The following is a 14,966-nucleotide window of genomic DNA, read 5'->3' as shown; positions in this document are numbered from 1 at the left end:
GGGCCGAGCTCCGAGTATTTATAGCTGCTCGGTGATATGGTTGAATCGCTCCCGTGTGCATGATTTGCGACTGTTTGACAGTTTTAATACATGTGAGGAATGTCTATTTCTTACACATTCCTCACATGTAATAAAGCTGTCAAACCGTTGCAAATCATGCACACGGAAGTGATTCAAGCATATCACCGAGCAGCTATAAATACTCGGAGCTCGGCCCGAGCATACTCGGACAGAACATACTCGCTCAACACTACTAAGGAGGTAAAAAAAAAAAAACCCTACTTGAGAGGTGATAAAACTTTTATTTAATTTGAATAAAAAGTGGTTTAAACTATTTAAAAGTATTAAAGTAATCTTGTATCATTTCTATATTTAATAGGATTCCTAGGATTAGGGAATCCGGCCCTATCAACTAATTTTCCTAAACATATTACTAAGGCTGTACTGTCCTACGTAAACCCTGGTTGCAGTCCATGGATTTATATAGCACCATCAGGGCAAGTATGATTAGTAGTATATACAAGAAACACTAAAGCTGATTAAAAGTAACTCAGCTTGAACAGGCTTCCTCAGCTATGGCCCAAGCCCCCTGAGGAAGCCTGTTCAAGCTGAGTTACTTTTAATCAGCTTTAGTGTCTCTTATATATACTACTTAATCATACTTTCCGTGATAGTGCTATATAAATGCACGGACTGCAGCTATGGCTTAGGTAGGACAGAACAGCCTTAGTAATATGTTTAGGAAAATTAGCCAATAGGATTTCTAGGTTAGGGAATCCTACCCTATTTAATATAGAAAAGATATAAGATCACTTTAGTAATTTGTACTAGTTTAGACCAGGGCTGTGGAGTCGGTAAGCCAAACCTCCGACAGACTCAATTTCCATGACACCGACTCCCACTCCCTCATACATGGATCATGTTTAAGTGATAAATTTACTGTATGACAGATTCATCTCAGCTAAAAGTCTAGACCCTTAGATCAGGAATAGGACAGACATTTATAAGACATTTCATAACTTTCCCTAATTCTTATGAAAAAATATTCCCCACAAACTGCATTGAACTACTGTACCCAATTTATTATATATTTTAGGAGTTGGTGTCGGTCCATTTTATACCGACTCCACCAAAATGGACATAGACTCCGACTCTACAGCCCTGCTTAGACCACTTTTTATTCAAATCAAATAAAAGTCAAGTTTTATCACATCCCTTAAATAGGGTTTATTTACCCCTTTGGGTAATTTGTTAAGAATTTTCATCCCTGAAGGGCTGTCTTACACCCGCTAGTTTGTTTGCACCGAAAAAGCCGGACACCACTTGAACGTAGGCCAGACAAAGTGATTCTGTCTGCCTCATTATAATGACTGTTCTGGTCAGCGATCCCATTTGAATTCTGTATTTTTTGGAGACGTGTATGGTTTCCCCTGATGCAATGCAGTGTAGTGTAGTGTATGACTATGAACCTAACTTTAGATATACTGAACTAGGACTGACTGCAATATCATGGGCTCAAATTCTTGTTCACCAATGTAGTATCAAAACATTATCACTGATAAATAGCACTATCTGAATGGGGTTATGTACAGTGGTGAATCAGCACACTACAAAACACGATCGGCTTAGATACAACAGCTCAATTGACATGACGTAGGCTTGGATTCACAAGAAACAGCATAGCACATCACACATTTGTACAACAGCCCAGAATAAGAGTATCATACAGGATTAATTTAAATGCACCAGCTCAATGGATCAATTGAATTATCATGGCATTAGACATCTGGACATTGCAATAACCACCACCAGATTGTCAGCAAGGACACTGCTGATAAACAGCCTGAAATCTGGGGACATTTCCTACTAGAACACAGCACGAGGAGCTGCCAATCCAAAGATATCTGTTCCCATAGTCTGTATTTAGGGTGGCTCTCTCATAACTATAATGACTTATTAACAGTCATTACATATCCAAAGATAATTTATTAGAGGGTTTGCTATATTTATTGATTTCTTACTGTAATAATTATGTTTGAGGGTAGGTTCACTCGGGTGTATTTAAAAAAAAAAAAAATCAAAAAATCAAAGTGTTATCCAGAAAATTAGGACGACATATTTTCTCACATGTCAACCGTGTACAGTCCATATGCAATCAGTTATTTACAGCAGCAGGAAGAAGTAAAAGACCATATGCAGTTTCCTATGTTACAGGATTGCAATGTATCCATAAAAATCAGACTTGAATGGGGAAGTTTAATACGATTTATGGAAGAAATTAGTGCATGCTGAAATTTTTTCACACACACAGACCGTGAGAAAAATCGTTCGGCACTGTCCCAATGGATAACATTGGTCAGAGTGTGTTCTGTTTTGTCCACAGCACTTGGACGAAAAATACCGTCTTGTGAACGAGCCCTAGTGGTGAGAAGTCCTCTTTAAAATTGGGAAATATTAAACCATGTTTCAATACTTACAACCTCCTTTTGTTCCTCATCAGATGAGTGATGGACATCTATCCACTCCCCATCTTCATCATCATCACTAAGGCTTGCACTTTCCCAGCCATCTGAGAACACAACATATACAGTATAATAAGTTAATATATTTTCAAAGGTCTCAACTCTGTCATTGACATTTTGTGTCTTCAATTACCATCTTCCCCTGCTTCTTCTGTTGCGTTATTTTCAACTTCCAACACCTCAGCTCCAGGAATATAGTCTTTTGCAACCAATTCTCCATATGCATGAATTTTTGCCTCTGTAGATGCTTCTGTTGGTTTACCCTGTGTAAATGTATTAAATGTTTAGAATGTGAACAGAATTTATACTACACAAAACCTCACTTTTCATTTGTGTCCGCAGGCGACATGAAGATTATGGGTATAGGCTGCTTCTACTACCAATGTAAAAGTGGTTGCTCCTCCTCCGCAGCCTATATCCCGCCTGCAGACAGTGGACTGAAAAGCTTTATCTTTGTGTAAGCAAAAAGTAAGGTCTCCACTTTTATTAATTTAGTTTATTTTTTTTATTTTCTCCCTCACAAGGTGAGGCAGTGATGATCATTAGGTGTGACGCACTGAAAATAAAGTGGACCTGGACAACCTAGTTTCTCTGCCTCGCACAAGCCGTGGGATCATCCACCATCCTTGGTTGCAAGAAGAGCGATAAAATGGTGTAAAAAAAATGAAATAAAAACTAAAATAACCAACAGATCGAGGACTCGCCCTCCCTGGTTTCAACGCCAGCTCCCCACTGCTGTTCCAGTCTGTATTGGCTGCAGCGATTACGTCATATCGACTGTGCACATCACTGCTATAGCAAATCATTGAGCTCAGCGACTGACTAGGTAGATAGCATGAGTTGGTAACGGTTGGCTACAGCATTGTCGATATGGCATCACTGCTGCAGCCAATGCACCGATACCCGAGCAGCAGCAGGGGGATCTGGATCTGGGGATTGTGAATATCCACTCAGTTTGTTATTTTAGGCATTTTCACAGCCTTTGGGGATAACGTTTCCTGAAAATCAAAATTATCATCAAGCTGTCACATTCTCTTTTTCCATAGACAGGGTAACTGTTATTGTTAGGTGCTATAACTTCCATGACTTTGCAGTTAATATGGCATCCTGCTCTTGTAGTATCACCCTATATAGGTTTTGTAATTGTAAACCTGCAGATTATCCCTTTTGTTTAACTGTGTAATTACCTGCTCCAAAACTTTAAAGAGAGCTCCTACCCCTATTCAGCAGTGTCTTTGCTTACACTAGGTGCTACTCTATCCAGAGATGGTCCTGAACCCATCCTGCAATACCTACCTGGCTCAGAAGTGGCCATCTTTGGCCCTTGCTTGTTCGCAGCCTGTCCCACATGATATGAACTTACAGACCGACTGGATAGGATGCTTGTCTAGAACACTTGTTAAAGTTTTCTTGATTTCTCAAACCTCCCACAAGGATGCCCAATGAAGTATAATTGCTGGACAACCTTTCCAACAGTCTGCATAAGAGGAGAAGGTGTACTGCTTCCTTTGACTCCTCAGTTGGACGCTCGTTCCGGTGCGCTCTTTAAAACTGTAAAAAACTTTTTTTTTTTTTTTTTTTTAGAGGGGGAGGGTCACTCATTTTAATTTGTACCACCTACAATTTATTGCTCTAGCCTGAAAGATGCTACAGATTAAGATCTCTGGATCCTTCTGGTGCATCACAAGCTTAAATGGATTTTTCACAAGAAGTGTCTGCACTCAGACAGGTTATTCTTCTACAGATATCTGGATCTCCTGTTCCATGGCAGATGCTCCTCTTCCATGTCTTTTCAAATGGTCACTTGAAATCCATTTCAAAGCAGGGCTGTGGAGTCAGTAAGTCAAACATCTGACTCCCCAGCCCTGCCTCACTACTGAGCGTGTACATAAAGTGTAGAACAGATTCATCTCCACTAAAAGCAGAGATTCTTAGATCAGGAACAGAACAGACCTTTATAGGACATTTCATAACTTTCCCAAATTCTTATGAAAACATTTACTGCACATCCAGCATTGTACTACTGAACCCAATTTATTATGTATTTTAGGAGTCGGTCCATTTTATACTGACACCAGCTCCACCAAAATGGACACAGACTCAGACTCCACAGCCCTGTTCCAAAGTCAGACTTTAAAGTCAAGGTCACTACAACTTTGTGCATCTCGTCATCAAATGAGGCTCAAGAGTGGAATAAGCTTTCCCCACAGGCCTTCTCATTAATGGTTCTCACCTATAAAGTAACCTTGCTCCAAAATAAACTGACTCTCGTTTTACAACAAAGAGACTGGTTCTTGTTCTCACTTTAGCACCAGTTCTACAGGGGAAGATGGCTTATCTAAACATAAGAAAAAAAAGCCTTCAAGCCCATCCATCCTAATGTTCACATTACAGGAATCAAGCTCCTAACGGCCATACTCTATATGAAGGTGAGCACCTACTTGGGCTTTCTGGGGTGGGGTTAGCAAGCTTTACCATTTTTAGCCCTCTTGGTTAGGATACATTTCAGATGCTCGGTCTGCAAATATATTCTTTGGACTACAAATGAATCCTTACATTCTTGTCCACAGACTTCTTTTGATTGGACTTTCTCCTCTAAAAAAATAGCCATTTCTAGTCCACTGGAGGAAAAAGTCAGGTGTATTTTACTCTAGTTCTTAAGATGACCATCTGATAGAAGAGCTTGTTTGCCCAATACAGGACACCTTGATTAGATTTTTTGGAAACACTTTTGAATGGAGTGATAAAATGTTTGGATTGCCTGCAAAGAAGTAAAACTTATTTCTTCCTTCCGTGAATAACTTTAATGGCACAACCCAATTGGTCTGGGTGACCAGCTCCTTTTCAAGTTTGTGCTTCAATCACAGGATTATAAGCTTGAGGCCCATTCCTCCAGTCTGGTGACTGCTCTGTGCGAACCAATTATGTTTGCCATGCTTGTTCTCCGCACATGACCTTCATCCTGGTAAATGTTTATTCCAACTTCAAAGTTTTGTCTTGAAACCTATCATATCCTCTGTATAATCTATTTCCTTTCTCTCTACGTTCAGATGACATTCCTAGTCATTGTATCTTCTTCCCCAGCACAGGCTCTCTTCAAATATATAATTGTTTCATAGGAACATAAGTCATTCGCTTTGGGAGAAATACTCCGACTTCTCCATTCTCTTTTAAAATTACTTTTGTCCTGATGTAAGGCCCATTATTTCAGAGGGTCAAACATGCATAAATTAAAATAATTAACAAGAGAGTTTTGTGTTTTCCTTGGCTGTAAGCCATAATCATCAACAGAAAAACACTTGAAATACATCACTGTTTGTAATGACTCTATATAATATATGAGTTTCACTTTTTGTATTGAAGAACTGAAATAAATTAACTTTTTGATGGTATTTTAATTTAGTGAGATGCACCTGTATAACGCATTAAAGCGCACCTGTCAACAGGACTGTGCTCAGTAAACTACATACACTGTCAGGCGGATGACATTACACGGATTAAAATGATACCTTGGTTGATGAAAGCTGTCCTGGGGTTCTTGTGTAATCTTTACATTCATTTTGGAGATGATATGCTCGTGCTTCGGGGCGGCCTGTGGTATTGGCTCTATCTGGTTCCCTGCTTACATATTCATCTGTATGCTCTTATGACAGCTCACCGTGCCTTTACTGACCTGCCTTCTATTTTACATAATGCATCTAGTAGTGCGGGGCTAGGTAAAATAGGAGGCAGGTCAGTGAACAATCAGTGAGCAGTCATAAGAGCATACAGATGAATATGTAAGCAGAGCACCAGATAGAGCGCCCCCAACAGGCCACCCCGGAGAACGAGCATATCATTATCTACAAACTGAAAGTAAAGATTACACAACAACCACAGGACGGATTTCATCAACCAAGGTATCATTTTAATCAGTGTAATGTCACCCACCTGACAGTGTATGTAGTTTACGGAGCACAATCCTGCTAACAGGTGCGCTTTAACATGTGGGTATTCAGTAATGTAAATAATAAATGTTACAGAAAATTAAAATGTGACTGACCGAAGTTTCACTGACTGAATGATTTTGAAAACTGACCCTATATGGCCATGAAAAGGTCTCTATAAAAACACCTATTAAAAGCAGAATTAAAACTTACCCGAAATTTCTTTTGCAACATCTGAGGATTTAATGTACGGAAGAGCTGGATCAGCGCCCTGGCCGACATGGATACATCTAATTTGGGACACAGACAAAAAAAAATCCAAACTATAATAAAACATTTTCATTTGTACATGCATCATTCAAAGAGCTCTTGTACCACCAAGAAATGTTTAACCCCTTTGTGACAACCAATTTTGACCTTTATGACTAGGAAAAATATTTGAAATCTGACCAGTGTCATTTTATGTGGTAATAACTCTGGAAACGCTTCAACATATCCCCAGTGATTCTAGGGCTGTTTTCTCGTGACACATTTTATTTTATGTTCGTGGTAAATTTAGGTCAATATGTTTTGTGTTTGCGGAAATACCAGAATTTTGGCGCAAACTTCACAATTTTCAATGTTTATATCGTAACACCAGTTAGTCATGCTGTAAATGAAGAAATAACATTTCCAATATGTCTACTTTACATCTGCATCATTTCTCAAATGTAATTTTATTTTGTTAGGATGTTAGAAGGGTTAAAAGTATAGCAGCAATTTCTAATTTTCTCGAGACATTTACAAAACCTGTTTCTTTATGGACCTACTCAGATTTAAATGGACTTTGAAGAGTCTATCAAAAACTCCCCACAAGTGATACCATCTTAAAAACTACACCTCAAATACTTCAAAACTGCTATCGGGAATTTTTTTTAACCCTTTAGGTGCTAAAACAGGAATTAATGGAAAAAGCTAATGAAAACAATTTTATTTTTTTTATTTTTCCACTATAATACTGTTTTAGCACCAATTTTATAATTTGCACAAGATGTAATATGAGAAAACGAACCCCCTAATCTGTTATGCAATTTTTACCTAACACTGCAGCACTCCATATGTGGTTGTACACTACGGTATGAGCACACAGCAGGGATTGAATGGGAAGGAGACTGCTTGGTTTTCAGAATGCAGATTCCACTGAATAGATTGTGGGATCCATTAGCTGAGCCCCTGAGGTGGCAGATCAACAGAACCCCCCCCCCCCCCCTCCCCCAGTTGACCCCATATTGGAAACTTCACTGCTTAAGGATCTCATTTAGGGGTTTAGTGAGTATTTTGAACCCAAAGGTGCCTCACAGAATTTTATAACAATGGGTTGTGGAAATATGACATTTTAGTGGTAAAAAATATTTTATTTGTTGCAAATGTGTCAGTTGCACAAGGGTTAATAGGTGAAACTGGACCCCACATGTCGTCAGAAATTACTGTTAGGCCACACGTTAGGGCTGAAAAGGAAGGAGCGCTATCTGGCTTTTGGAGCACAGATTTTGCTAGAATAGTTTGAGGACGACATTTGCAGAGCCCCAATTGTGTCAGAACAGCATAAAAACCCCCAAATTGACCCCATTGTAGAAACTGCACCTCTCAATGAATTACTCTACGGCTGCGGTGACTATTTCGTAACATCCACACCAGGCTTTATTCTGGAGAATTGCAAATAAGCCAGTTTAGTGTCCATACATTGTGCTCCCATAGATTGTAGTGCCCCCATACACTGTGCCCAGCTTGTGCTTCTAGTGACTCGCACCCCGTAAATTGTTAAGTGCTCTCTCCCCACTACAATAATGGCAAACAAGTGGCTGCTTACTATGGTTTAGGCACAGTGGGGCTCAGAAGGAGGGGGCATTTGGATTTGGGAGCGCAGATTTCACTGGATTCTATTTGGAAAAACGACATGGCTCCCACCCCCTCAGAATCTTTGTTCTGCCAGTAATGTGGGACCCCCTCATTTCCAGTGACAGACTTGAGTGGGGGCTGGTTTTGTGCGGTATAAGTTAGAGGTTTTTATTGATAACATTCTGGGGTACATAACATTTTTTGATCGCTTTCAGTACAAGGCTGGGATCACATTCTTGTGTTCTACGCTTAGCACTTATGTTGGGGTTTCCATGTAAATCCCACATAAATGCAATTATGACAAAACCCCCAATGGAACCACTCACTGCAATGAGGCAGATGGAGACACTTTGGAATCTGTTCCGCTGGTATCCATCTTTCTAAGACGTGCACAGATGTGTGGTCAACCAGACTTATGCCCTAAAAAGACGCCTAAAATAACGTGACACCACCAGAACACAGACCAGTCCAAAATGACTCCATCTGCCTCATAAGTGATTCCATCGGGGTTTTGTCTGAATCGCAGTTTTTGGAATTTACACAGAAATCCCAATGTAAGGGTTCAGCGGAGAGCGGAGGATAAATGTGAGCAGAGTCTCTTTCCTATTTTTGTGAGCGAGAATGAACAAATAGATAACAGTACAATAGCTCTTATTTTTGCACTGTTCCTCGTGCGGTATAAGCGATTAGACCACTTTATTCTTCGGGTCAGTGCGATTACAGCGATACCAGATTTATGTATTTTTTTCTGTTTTGCTACTATGCCATAGTAAAAAAAAATAAAAAATTTTATAAAGTTATTTTGTCGCCATATTCTGAGAGCTGTAACTTATTTTTTGTGAACACAGCTGTATGAGGGCTTATTTTTTGTGTGATAAGTTTGAGATTTTTTTGGTACCATTTTGGGGCACATAACGTTTTTTGATCGCTATACAAAACAGATTATTCAGATGCAGAATGAACAAAAACCAGCAATTCAGTTAGTGTTTTTATTTTTTGCATGGTTCACTGTGCAATACAAGTGATGAGACTGAATCGGATCAGTATGATTACAGAGATACTTGATTTAAAAAAAAAAATTATGCTTTGCTACTTTTACAGATTAAAAACAATATTTAAAAAAAGATAATAATTTGTTTTTGCATCAATATATTCTGAGAGTTTATTGCAATTATTGTGGTATTGATCCTCTACACCTGATGGGAGGCATATATAAAAACATGCTCTCACATATGCCCACACAACCCCCCGAGGAAGCCCATGCGAAACGCAAATTGGGGCTGCAGATGCACGCAGGGACATATCATTCTACAGGTAAGCACTTGTCACTTTACATCAGGGCTGTGGAGTCGGAGTCCGTGTCCATTTTGGTGGAGTTGGTATAAAATGGACCGACTTCGACTCCTAAAATAAATAAATTGGGTACAGTAGTTCAATGCAGTTTGTGGAGAATATTATTTCATAAGAATTTGGGAAAGTTATGAAATGTCTGTCCTATTCCTGATCTAAGGGTCTAGACCAGTGTTTCCCAAACTCCAGTCCTCACGGCCCCCACAGGTCATGTTTTCAGGATCTCCTTAGTATTGCACAGGTGAGAGAATTCCCGATGCCTTGATGATGCTTCAATCAACTGTGTAATACTAAGGAGATCCTGAAAACATGACCTGTGGGGGGGCGTGAGGATGGGGTTTGGGAAACACTGCTCTAGACTTTTAGCTGAGATTAATCTGTGCTACAGTAAATTTATCACTTAAACATGAGCCATGAATGAGGGAGTCGGAATTGTGGAGTCGGAGTCATGGAAATTGAGGAGTTTGAGTCGGAGGTTTGGCTTACCAACTCCACAGCCCTGCTTTAAATCCATACATTGTTTTCCTTCTCTTCACTGCTGCTTTTGCACTTTCATCTTTTTCAATATGATTCATTTGGGTTATGTGATAGCTATATGAGCCTTGTGCCTTTTTGTGGGGGCCACCTAGTGGTCATATCACATTACTTTAATTACCCTGAAGCATACTGTATATTCTGTGCATTTTTTTTTTACTGTTAGCAACATTTAACCACCTCTACATTCATTTGTCGCTACCCAATTACTTGCAGATTATATTTTTTGCTCTTGATGCAGTCTTTTTGTGTCCTCACCATTGATCCACTACTATATATACAGTACAGATCAAAAGTTTGGACACACCTTCTCATTTAAAGATTTTTCTGTATTTTCATGACTATGAAAATTGTACATTCACACTGAAGGCATCAAAACTATGAACTAACACATGTGGAATTATATACTTAACAAAAAAGTGTGAAACAACTGAAAATATGTCTTATATTCTAGGTTCTTCAAAGTAGCCACTTTTTGCTTTGATGACTGCTTTGCACACTCTTGGCATTCTCTTGATGAGCTTCAAGAGGTAGTCACCGGAAATGGTCTTCCAACAATCTTGAAGGAGTTCCCAGAGATGCTTAGCACTTGTTGGCCCTTTTGCCTTCACTCTGCGGTCCAGCTCACCCCAAACCATCTCGATTGGGTTCAGGTCTGGTGACTGTGGAGGTCAGGTCATCTGGCGTAGCACCCCATCACTCTCCTTCTTGGTCAAATAGCCCTTACACAGCCTGGAGGTGTGTTTGGGGTCATTGTCCTGTTGAAAAATAAATGATTGTCCAACTAAACGCAAACCGGATGGAATAGCATGCCGCTGCAAGATGCTGTGGTAGCCATGCTGGTTCAGTATGCCTTCAATTTTGAATAAATCCCCAACAGTGTCACCAGCAAAGCACCCCCACACCATCACACCTCCTCCTCCATGCTTCACGGTGGGAACCAGGCATGTAGAGTCCATCCGTTCACCTTTTCTGCGTCGCACAAAGACACGGTGGTTGAAACCAAAGATCTAAAATTTGGACTCATCAGACCAAAGCACAGATTCCCACTGGTCTAATGTCCATACCTTGTGTTCTTTAGCCCAAACAAGTTTCTTCTGCTTGTTGCCTGTCCTTAGCAGTGGTTTCCTACCAGCTATTTTACCATGAAGGCCTGCTGCACAGTCTCCTCTTAACAGTTGTTGTAGAGATGTGTATGCTGCTAGAATTCTGTGTGGCATTGACCTGGTCTCTAATCTGAGCTGCTGTTAACCTGAGATTTCTGAGGCTGGTGACTCGAATAATCTTATCCTCAGAAGCAGAGGTGACTCTTGGTCTTCCTTTCCTGGGGCGGTCCTCATGTGAGCCAGTTTCTTTGTAGCACTTGATGGTTTTTGCAACTGCACTTGGGGACACATTCAAAGCTTGCCCAATCATTTCTTAAAGTAATGATGGCCACTCGTTTTTCTTTACTTAGAATTTGCATTATGGAAAGAAAAAAGCAGCTAACAGTCTATTCAGTAGGACTATCAGCTGTGTATCCACCAGACTTCTGCACAACACAACTGATGGTCCCAGCCCCATTTGTAAGGCAAGAAATCCCACTTATTAAACCTGACAGGGCACACCTGTGAAGTGAAAACCAATTCCGGTGACTACCTCTTGAAGCTCATCAAGAGAATGCCAAGAGTGTGCAAAGCAGTCATCAAAGCAAAAGGTGGCTACTTTGAAGAACCTAGAATATAAGACATATTTTCAGTTGTTTCACACTTTTTTGTTAAGTATATAATTCCACATGTGTTAATTCATAGTTTTGATGCCTTCAGTGTGAATGTACAATTTTCAAAGTCATGAAAATACCGAAAAATCTTTAAATGAGAAGGTGTGTCAAAACCTTTGGTCTGTACTGTATATATAATATATATATTACACACACACAGAAGAAAGTGCTATATATATATTTTTTTAAATATATAAAATGTTTTATAGTCTTTGAAATACTCACTTTTATCCTTGTGGGTCTTATACTGTGACAGATCCTGTAAGAGCTCTTCTTTCATTGCCAAAGGACACCGAGCAGTTATCTCTTTTATGGCATTTATTCTGTAAAGTCAAAAACGTAGGACAATATTTAAGACACAACAAGAAGGCGCATACTGCAAGATCCAACATCGCCTTTTGTGATACAATTTTCTCAAAGATGAGGAGCAGTTAACAGTGATTTGGTGGTGTACCAAAGAGGCAAATGTCAGATTTCAGCTAAAATATTCAATGTATCAATCTTCATTCATCCTCTAATGTGGGTTTCTGACATTGCCCCTGCAAAGATAGAGTTGAATTGCATGCAGAAGACATCTTTAGAATACTTAAAAGGTGTTAGCCCACAAACAAAGTACATTTTAAATGACCATGTTCCTGGACGGTCAGACACAGCCATTGCACAGTACACAGCAGGGGCTCATTTATAAGATTATCTCAGCGCAGGGGCACATTTATAAGATTATCTCAGCACAGGAACATTTTTCGTTTAACACATCCAATTGTGGAACTTAAAATTATCCAAAGATCTATTGATTACTTTACTCGTGTTACAACCCCTTTAAGGCTTCCTGTAGGCTCTTATTTCCCAGTTTGGTTGATATTTCACTCTTCTGAAACTGGGAGAATTGTAAAACATACTTCTCAATGGAATCAGTCCCATTGCTTGACTTGTGTGTATTAACACAGAAGGATACTGAAGGCCGTATCTTAAATTTATGTGAAAATCTACCTATAGATTATATGAAATTCTGGTTATTGGTAAAGTTTAAATAGAAGGAAAACCTGGATTATCTTAAAACATAAAGAATGGCAATTAACCCTAAAAGTTGTCCCAGAAGCGTCTTTAGGCCCCTCTCAGACTCAAATTATTGCACAGACCAAGGTTAGGAGACTCAGATAATGTCCCAAAAGGTCAATATTAGTGGTGGGGATCTAATGCATCTTCTACAAACGTGCCCTTAGTTGCAACATTTCTCGAAGAGTTAATCATAGAATCATAGAATGGTAGAGTTGGAGGGGACCTCCTGGGTCATCTGGTCCAACCCCCTGCTCAAAGCAGGATTCACTAGATCATCTCAGACAGATGTCTGTCCAGCCTCTGTTTGAAGACGTCCATTGAAGGGGAACTCACCACCTCTCGTGGCAGCCTGTTCCACTCATTAATCACCCTAACTGTCAAAAAGTTTTTCTAATATCTAATCTGTGTCTCCTCCCATTTAGTTTCATCCCATTGCTTCTAGTCTTTCCTTGTGCAAATGAGAATAAAGATGATCCTTCTACAATGTGACAGCCCTTGAGATATTTGTAGACAGCTATAAAGTCTCCTCTCAGTCTTCTTTTTTGCAAGCTAAACATTCCCAAATCCTGTAACCGTTCCTCATAGGACATGGTTTGCAGACGGGTCACCGTTCTGGTCGCTCTTCTCTGAACTTGCTCCAGTTTGTCGATGTCTTTTTAGACTTTTTTTTTTTATATTCAGAGTGGTGAAGAAAAATCGGCATAATGTTAACTGTAGACGATTTACTGGGCAATGAATACTATCATATAGCGGTATCTAGCGCTCTATCTGTAGCACATTAATGTATTGCTTTCAAATAGATAATTTCAGGTCAATGAAGATATTCAATCATCTTCAGAATGTGAACTCATTGAAAACTTGAAAAACAAGATTTTGGGCACTCACTGTAACACCTCTCTCTCGAAGCATTCATTGGGGGACACAGGAAATCACAGGTGTATGCTTCTGCTACTAGGAGGTGTATGCTTCTGCTACTACACTATGCAAAAAAGTTAGCTCCTCCCCAGCTGTGTACACTTACCATCTGGCACAAAGTTAATGAGTGAGAAAGCAGTAGGAGAAGCAACAAAAAGGCAACATAGCTGAAACAAAATAACTTTACACAAGGGTGGGTGTAGTGTCCCCCAATGAAGGCCCAGAGAAATTTTACGGTGAGTACCCAAAATCATCTTCTATCGCTTAATTAGGGGACACAGGAAACCATGGGACATCAAAAAGGAGTCCCAAAGGTGGGCAAAAAGACAGTACTCTCAAATGGAGCTTGAGCCACTGCAGCTTGCAGGACCTTTCTAATAAGATTCGCATCCGACGAGGCGTAGGTGGGAACCCTGTAGAACTTTGTGAAATTATGAATGGAAAACCATGTAGCAGCTTTGCAAAGCTGTGAGGCCAATGCCCGGTGACGGATGGCCCAGGAGGCCCCCACTGCGCTAGTGGAGGGAGCCATGACCCTAGATGAACGCGCTCTGTCCCTTATCCGATTGGCTTCCAGAATGGCAGAATGGATCCAGCGGGCAATGGTAGCTCTAGAAGCATGAAGGCCTCTGCAAAGATGGTCTGGAATTACAAACAGAGAATCCGCCCGTCTGAAGGGTGCCATCCTAGAGAGGTAGAGACGTAGTGCTCTTACAAGGTCCAGCTTGTTTAGTGACTGCTCCAGAGAGGGAGCCGGAGAAAAACAACGGGAGTATGTCTTCATTAAGGCGAAAGGAGGAAACTACGTTAGTAAGAAAGGATATGATCAGACACAGGACCACCTTGTCCTGGGGGAACATCAGGTAAGGGGAAAGGCAAGAAAGAGCCCAAAGTTCAGACACTCATCTGATCGAGGTGATAGCTACTAGGAAGGCAACCTTTCAGGAGAGGAAGGAGAATGATCTCTCGAAGCGGCTCGAATTGGGACTACTGAATGACGTCCAGAACTAAGTTGAGGTCCTA

General features: G+C 40.2%; 1 protein-coding gene across 1 annotated transcript in view; it reads right to left on the bottom strand.

Moving 5' to 3' along the window:
- Positions 1–14,966, bottom strand: part of SDAD1 (SDA1 domain containing 1) — a 78,480-nt gene that overhangs the window by 24,440 nt on the left and 39,074 nt on the right. Inside the window, exons 15-18 of the mRNA XM_073637319.1 lie at positions 12,195–12,292; positions 6,662–6,738; positions 2,656–2,785; positions 2,478–2,569 (exon numbers count right to left, since the gene is read on the bottom strand). Of these exons, the coding sequence (XP_073493420.1) occupies positions 2,478–2,569; positions 2,656–2,785; positions 6,662–6,738; positions 12,195–12,292 (397 nt within the window). The remainder of the gene's footprint in view (positions 1–2,477; positions 2,570–2,655; positions 2,786–6,661; positions 6,739–12,194; positions 12,293–14,966) is intronic.

Source organism: Phyllobates terribilis, unplaced genomic scaffold (assembly GCF_046119375.1).
Source record: "Phyllobates terribilis strain yellow unplaced genomic scaffold, ASM4611937v1 Scaffold_1__5_contigs__length_1240528914, whole genome shotgun sequence".
NCBI lineage: Eukaryota > Metazoa > Chordata > Amphibia > Anura > Dendrobatidae > Phyllobates > Phyllobates terribilis.
This window is presented reverse-complemented; position numbering and strand designations above follow the sequence as displayed.